Source organism: Primulina eburnea, chromosome 2 (assembly GCF_022965805.1).
Source record: "Primulina eburnea isolate SZY01 chromosome 2, ASM2296580v1, whole genome shotgun sequence".
In the NCBI taxonomy this organism is placed as follows: domain Eukaryota; kingdom Viridiplantae; phylum Streptophyta; class Magnoliopsida; order Lamiales; family Gesneriaceae; genus Primulina; species Primulina eburnea.
The window spans coordinates 7519253-7526521 of NC_133102.1; the positions used below are offsets into that span (position 1 = coordinate 7519253).

Sequence of the window (7269 nt, forward strand, 5' to 3'; positions counted from 1 at the left end):
TGAGGATAGACTTCAAAATTGATTGGTTAAAACATGAAAAAAGTAATTTGAGCTTGAAAGGACCTGACATGGTCGTTCGTCCATGAATGGACCTGCAAAGCCTTTCTCAAACCATCTAGAGAACACCACTAAGCCAAAATTTGGGCCACCCGCTCAAAGTCGGATTATCAGCAGCCGCGGAGCAGCCTGGAGAGGAAGCAGTTTGGGGTACTACACAGCTGAACACAAGTAGCCAATCAGTTTTGGTATCGGTTCCAGCAGGTCTGATTGCTTAGTTTTTGTGGTGAATTTTTTTTACCCCCCAACTAGGCAATGCTTATACAGCTGCATTAATGCAAGACAGCCCTTTTTTTCCTAACGCAAATGCAAATTTTATTCTAGGAGGTATAATACGTTACATATGTCTGTACTTGTCTTAAAACCTATCCTGCAAGCAGACAAAGATTTCTCTGATGAGGTAGGTTTTTATTAACCACCATCAACAATTTCATAATCTCCACGATCTCAAAATGGTGAAGTTCGAGTCGAGCTAGCTTGTTACAATTATTGTAATAATCAAAATGAATCAACAATGCCTGCAAAATTTCCTAGAAGATTCGAACATATACGACTTCGTAAAAATAGTACTTAATCAAACCCCATCTGTAGCTCTACAGTTGAGAAAACATTTCGTTGCTTTCATCTCACTTGTGTGCAGGAGCCGGACTTCCACCACCAGTAGTAGGCCTGCAAGAAGAAAAGATTCCACGGTGAAAACTTTGGCCAAGATATATATCAGAGCTCATCTTCTCTTACACCAGGGGTAACTCCGCCTTTCGACATGACTGTCAATCACCAATTAGTGCAACAAAAGATGTAACATCAACGGTAGCATAAACTTACAGCCCAACAAAAACTTTGAATGCATCGTAAATGACCCACTGCGCTCCCGTGAGAGTGCCGATCATGACAATACGTAGAGGCAGACCACGAGTGCATAGACCCCATAAACCGAGCTTATTCACGGCCTGTGGAGATAGAGAAAAACACTGACGATGAAATTTAGCTGTCAATAACACACAATTTTTAAGTTGTCATCGATACTTACATCGCCCACTGTTGCTCCTTTGGCATTGTTGAGGAAAGAGACGAGATTATCAGCAGGGTGCGAAACAACAGCACAGAGTACTCCGGCCAGGTACCCACCAGCGAAACTAATACCTAGTTGCAGGCTTTTGCTGCACTGATCCTTAGAAGTCGGAATGGAATATTTGTAAATAGCTTCCACAATATTCTCAAATGTCGAAAATTTCATCATTGTATCTACAATATTGATCCCAGTATGATCAATATTCAATCAAATTACTCAGCCTAAGAAGTGTTTGTTTTATGAAAAAAAAACTCTAAAATGGTGGAGATCATTGAACTTACATGGAATCTGTCGTCCCCAGAGTGGAACAATCCCTTTGTAGAGCCTGCAGAAAAGAGAACCATTCATCATAATTGACTCATAATATCAGCGAGTAGAGTATCTTTGGATGGAGAAACTGTATAAAAAAAAATGAATTTTCTTTAAAAACTTATGTTTGGTTGCGATTAAACATTTAAAATCAGGAAGCTTTTAAATGTAGTTTTTACGGCTACTTTTCCCTGTATTTAAACACAAAGCTGCTTCTGCTTTTTACTAAAATAATAGTTGAAAATCCCCCGTTTAATAGAACACTTTCTAGCCAACTGTTTATGCATTCAAAATCGTCTAACAATGATAGAGGAAAAATAGTATGAAAAAAGATCGAGTTTCATCCATACCCTAAAGCTCCTTCAGCTTTGATAAATTTTGGGAATCCATCAGATAAACCTCTAGCGAATCCGGGTTGAGTTTGAACTCTAACTTTTACCGCCTCAAAGGGACAGAGAGCAACACCAGCAATTACTTCAGCAGATGCAGATCCTGCAAGGTAGATCAATGTCTTGTACTTGGCAGCATATTCAGGACCAGCGATATCTGAGTAATACTTCTTGAAATATTCATAGAAACCGAACTTGCATGCTCCCTGAACGCTGTATCCGAGCAGGGTTGGTGCCCAACCCTTGAAAATACCTCTGATTCCTTGCTCCTTCAGTAGAATTCCAAAACCGGAGGAAATGCTTTTGTACTTGACCGGATCAATCTAAGGAGCAAAAGAAGACATTTGAACATATAAGAAAGAATCATCTTTCGAATCACAAACTAGAAATCTATGTATGAAAGTAGGCTCCCCAAAAAAAAAAAATAGCAGTAGCTTATAAGTTCCCATACCAAAAAAACTATGCACGTCCCACTATAATATATCACAATATTATCTTTTGAATTCTGAATCAGAACCCTGTCATTTAGATCATTGTGCTGTCCAAATTTAACAATATTGGATTATATTTGAACATAGCAAAAAGATATAATCTTCAAATTGAAATGGATCATCTTATTTTAAACCCGAAAAACCAGAACCTTAAATTGTACGACCCAAATATCACATTTTGATTTAAAATGTATCACAGGCAGTTATAGGATATAGAAAAATCTCAGATGCTGCATTAAATATCTAAAGAAGTTTTTAAACAAACACCCTCTTAATCTATTTGATGATGATAATGCTTTTCTTTTCTCTTTTCCCCAATTGATTCCCAAGTAACATGTAAAATTCCAGCAAATGAATAGAAGGAAAAAAAGAATTAATTCTATCCTGCTCAGATTGCATTTAAACATGAAAAAATCTCTAACTCGAGCCACAATCATATCAAATGATTACTACATTGTAGTATCGATAAAAGTTAAAAAAAAAAAAAAAATTAACAACTCATTTTCGGAACTAAAACATGAAAGAATTGCTGAGGTGCCAGGAATTCCATTTAGTGGTGAAACTGAAGCTCGAATATATATATATCTATATCTAACATACATACATATAAATATATGACTTCTAATTGTGAATTTTTCAATATACCCTTATTAATTTAATGTAGCAAATTAAATCAATAATTTTTTTGATGGGTTCTTTTATAATTTATTGTCTATCTTAAATGCCTTTGGATATTAATACATATTGAATTTATCAATTTATCCATAATTTTTCTTTGTTGTTAATTATAATTTGTTACTAAAATTAGTGTATTTCTTCATGGTTGCTAATGAATATATAATATTTATATCTTATCTTTTCTTTTATTTTATAAATTTATTTAAGTAATAATTAAATAAATAGTTACTAAATAATTTAGTGATTTCATTTATGATTCATTATGTATTATGATAATATTTTAGATAATAATTTTTTTCAATTGAAAGTTTCTATTATTATATATTTTTTTATCAATTTTTAATTGCGCTCTAAACATAATACAAAGTATGATTATATTAGCATTATTCTATTACGAAATCATCATATATAATATATTGATTCGTTATCTTGTTTGTTCTTTTCAACCTATTAATTAATTTCTAATTATATATGATGAAATTACTTACATAAAAAACATTTTTTTATCTTTCTACATATTAATTAATTTATCATTATATATGATGAATTTATATATATAAAAATTATTTTTCACGCTTCAAAATAACAAAATTGTTATTTAATATTACTCACTTATTAAATTAACTAAGTTATGTTTACCAATTCATTGTGCATTATTAATAAGATTACAACTTAATGAAGCATATGTGATGACATAGAGTGGTCACCCTAACAATTAATATTTGTGTTTAAAATATCATTAGTAATTAAAACTACTTTGTTTTCGATGAAATTATTTGATATTTGAGAATAAATTTGATTTAGAAAAATGATTTCTAGAATGTAAAATAAAACTATATCATATTTGTTAGGTGCAATAATTGTTTATGTAAGGTATAACAATCCAAATGTGACGTTTTAGTTGTTTTACGATTTTAAAAGATTTTAGTTAATGTTGCATCGTTACCCCAGTTATAACTTATGGTAAAACGACAAATGCATAATCTTACAATTGGTATATATCAGAGTCAAAGTCATGAGATCGATTCTCATATATTGCAGTTAATGTATTTATTGATATTGTTGGAGTGCAATAATTGTCCTTATTAGATACATTGATCGATCATGACAATTGAGATATTATACCGTTTAAAATATTTGAGTTGATGTATAATATCTTTTCTAAAAAAAAGTTAAACAAAATTCGCAAGGAGTTAAAAGTTAGCAAAAACACAATTGATATTTAACTTAATAACAAGTTTAGGGGTTTTATTTTAACATTGTTATGATAATTTAGTTAATTAAGAGAATTTTATTTGACAATCACTATATGCACTCCATTTAAATACATTACAATTTTGGTTTTAGTAAAATTTATTATTCTCTTAATTTTATTTTTATTGTTTTTCATTGTGAATGATATTTGGATGAAAAATATCTTTGTTAATTTGATAGAGCTGTCATTAAATTATAATCATGCAAATTGAAAATTGTTATATAAATAAGTGAATATATTTGATTTATTGTCATGGTGTATTTTTATTTATTGTGTTTTGATATATTTAGATTAATAAATACTCGTAAACAAGATTTTATTCAAACGATTTTAAAAATTATCTAAATCTCGTTATTATAATTTTCATTATTAATCACCCACGTGCATCGCACGTGATCATTCCTAGTATATATATATATATATATATATATATATATATATATATATATATATATATATATATATATATATATATATATATATATATATATATATATAATATTGTTTTCCAATTGTGCAATGACAAAATTAACCTTCTATACACACTTGAAGAATAGAATGTAACTCCTATATTAATTTTATCAAATAACTCATCTTTATACTACATTTAAATGTTTTATCCTTTTAATTTCTCTCTACATTTTTCCCAATGATTTTATTTAAATTTTGTAATTATATTTTTAGTGCAATTTCTAATTAAGTAATAAATTATAGTATCACAAAAAGATATATGAAAAATTCATAATTATATGTGCAATAGTAGAATAACTAACATATTTTATGAATTTTTTGAACTGAAAGTAAAAGGTTTATTTTTTATTTTAAAAGATAATATATTTCAAAAAAATATGAAAAAATCATCTATAATGAATATATATGTTATAGGCAAAAATAACATTTTTTTATGAAAGTTTATTTCTTTTGTTATATTTCAAATTTTAATGATGAAAATCATATCAGTAGTTTAAAATCTATATTTAATAATTATTATATGAGTTTATTTAAAATTTTCCATATAATCTTATTTGAATGTGCATTTCTTTACATGTGTTGATTTATTTGTTATTTTAAAATTTATTTAATAAGAAAGTAATAGTCATCAATGTTAGTCTATGAAAGATCAATATATAGAATTATTATCTATGATATAGAATTGTAAAAATAAAAAGTAAAAAATTCTTTAAGATGCTAAATTAAATATTATGAGTTATATTTTACTATCAATATTACTATTTCATTTGTTTAAATATTGTTTTTATGAGTTAGTCACGGTGAATTTAAATTGATAATTATTTGTCTTTAGTATGCTTCGTTTTTGTAGATTATAATTTATACATTGATAAAATCCATAATTTGATTGATTTTTTAGGTTATTATGCTTTATACGTGGTGTTTGAATATATAATTTTTTTAAAAATTTGTTTAAGTTTATTTTGTTCTATATATTGTGTTAATTACAATTTATTATATAATATAAAATCAACTGCTTGAATTTTAATTTGGAAAACAATTATAAAAGTAAGTTATATAAATTATTATACATCGTCTAATATGATAAGAAATTAACACCAGATAAATAACAAAATGATTCAAATTATTTTTTAAAAAATTAATTTTTTAATTTTTGTAATATAATTAATATTATATGCAACACAAGTACGTTACGCTAGTTTAATACAAAAGAACATTTAAATTTTGTAGAAAAATTATAATAATGCGAGAACGCCTGAATCATATAAATACACATATCTATATTATCTAGGGGTGGGTACGGTACGGTATACCGTACCGAACTATGGTACCGTATACCGTACCGAAAATATCGGTATGGAATTTTTCCATACCGATACCGATACCGAAAATTCGGTATACCGAAAATACCGAATTTTCGGTATGGAAAAAGTTCATACCGGTACCGTACCGACACCGAAAATTTTGTTGGTATACCGAAAATATTATCGGTATACTGACATTTTTTCCGTATACCGAACTTAAATTTAAAAAATAATAATAATAATAAATTATTTTCGATATTTCGGTATATACCGAAATACCGAAAATAAAAATATTTCATACCGATACTGATATCGAAAATTTCGGTACGGTATCAATTTTCGGTATACCGATTTTTCGATAAGTTCGGTATTTTTTTCGGTACGGTTTTTCGGTATATCGGTATTTCGGTATGATTTCTCACCCCTAATATTATCTATATGTGTGTGTCAGTGTGTGTCTATATAACCTGCATATTGCACTTGACAAGATCAAGAGGGGTGACAGCCGTATGAGTAAGGCCACAGCTCAAGATTCCTCCGGCTGTGCAAGCTGCGTAGAAAGCCGGCGAGAACATCTCTATCCTGCTCTCCGTCGGCGCCGGGATCACAAAGTTCTGCTTGATCCCAGCCATTGATGGCGGCGCTGCCGCCGAATCAGACTGCACAGATGTATAACTGACACCGGCCGGCACCAGACTCTGCTCCAAATTCACATATCTCTTCGATGTAATCGAAGAAGAGTAAAGGAAACCTGGGATCAAAGACTGCGTTGGTGATTTTTCAGAGAAGCCCATTTTTCGAAACTTTTCTTGAAACGATTTGCTTTAGTTGGAAGAAGGAAAGAATGGATTTTTAGTGTGATGAAAATGAATTTGGCAAGAATTGATGAGAGGACGTTTAAAGGTCCGAGGAAATTGGAATTGGTCGGAAATGGCGGCGTTTCAAACAAAATTGTTCGTTGGTCCTTCCCTCGCTTACGCTTGTTCTATTAACATAAACTCATTTATTTGGACTTTTCATGAAAAATATATTCGATTTTACATATTTATATTTATGAGAAAAAACTTATATATAATTATCTTACATAACAATTTTATAAAACAAATATGTACTCACTTCTTGTGCCAAAAATATTCCATTTCGCTCTAAATATAGAACGGGTCGAACCGTCTCACGAATATAAATCTTTCGAATCATCTCGCATGAGACTTACTCATCCGTGATATGAATATCAGATACTCAA

The 7269-nt window shown here is 29.6% G+C and overlaps 1 protein-coding gene across 1 annotated transcript; it reads right to left on the reverse strand.

Moving 5' to 3' along the window:
• Positions 1 to 487: 487 nt before the first annotated feature.
• Positions 488 to 6976, reverse strand: LOC140822880 (mitochondrial phosphate carrier protein 3, mitochondrial-like). Its single transcript, XM_073183827.1, has 6 exons — positions 6494 to 6976; positions 1789 to 2150; positions 1411 to 1454; positions 1088 to 1302; positions 883 to 1007; positions 488 to 726 (listed from the first exon to the last, which is right to left on the reverse strand). The coding sequence occupies exons 1-6, from the start codon at positions 6818 to 6820 to the stop codon at positions 684 to 686; spliced, it is 1116 nt and encodes a 371-aa protein (XP_073039928.1). The 5' UTR covers positions 6821 to 6976; the 3' UTR covers positions 488 to 683.
• Positions 6977 to 7269: the final 293 nt, after the last annotated feature.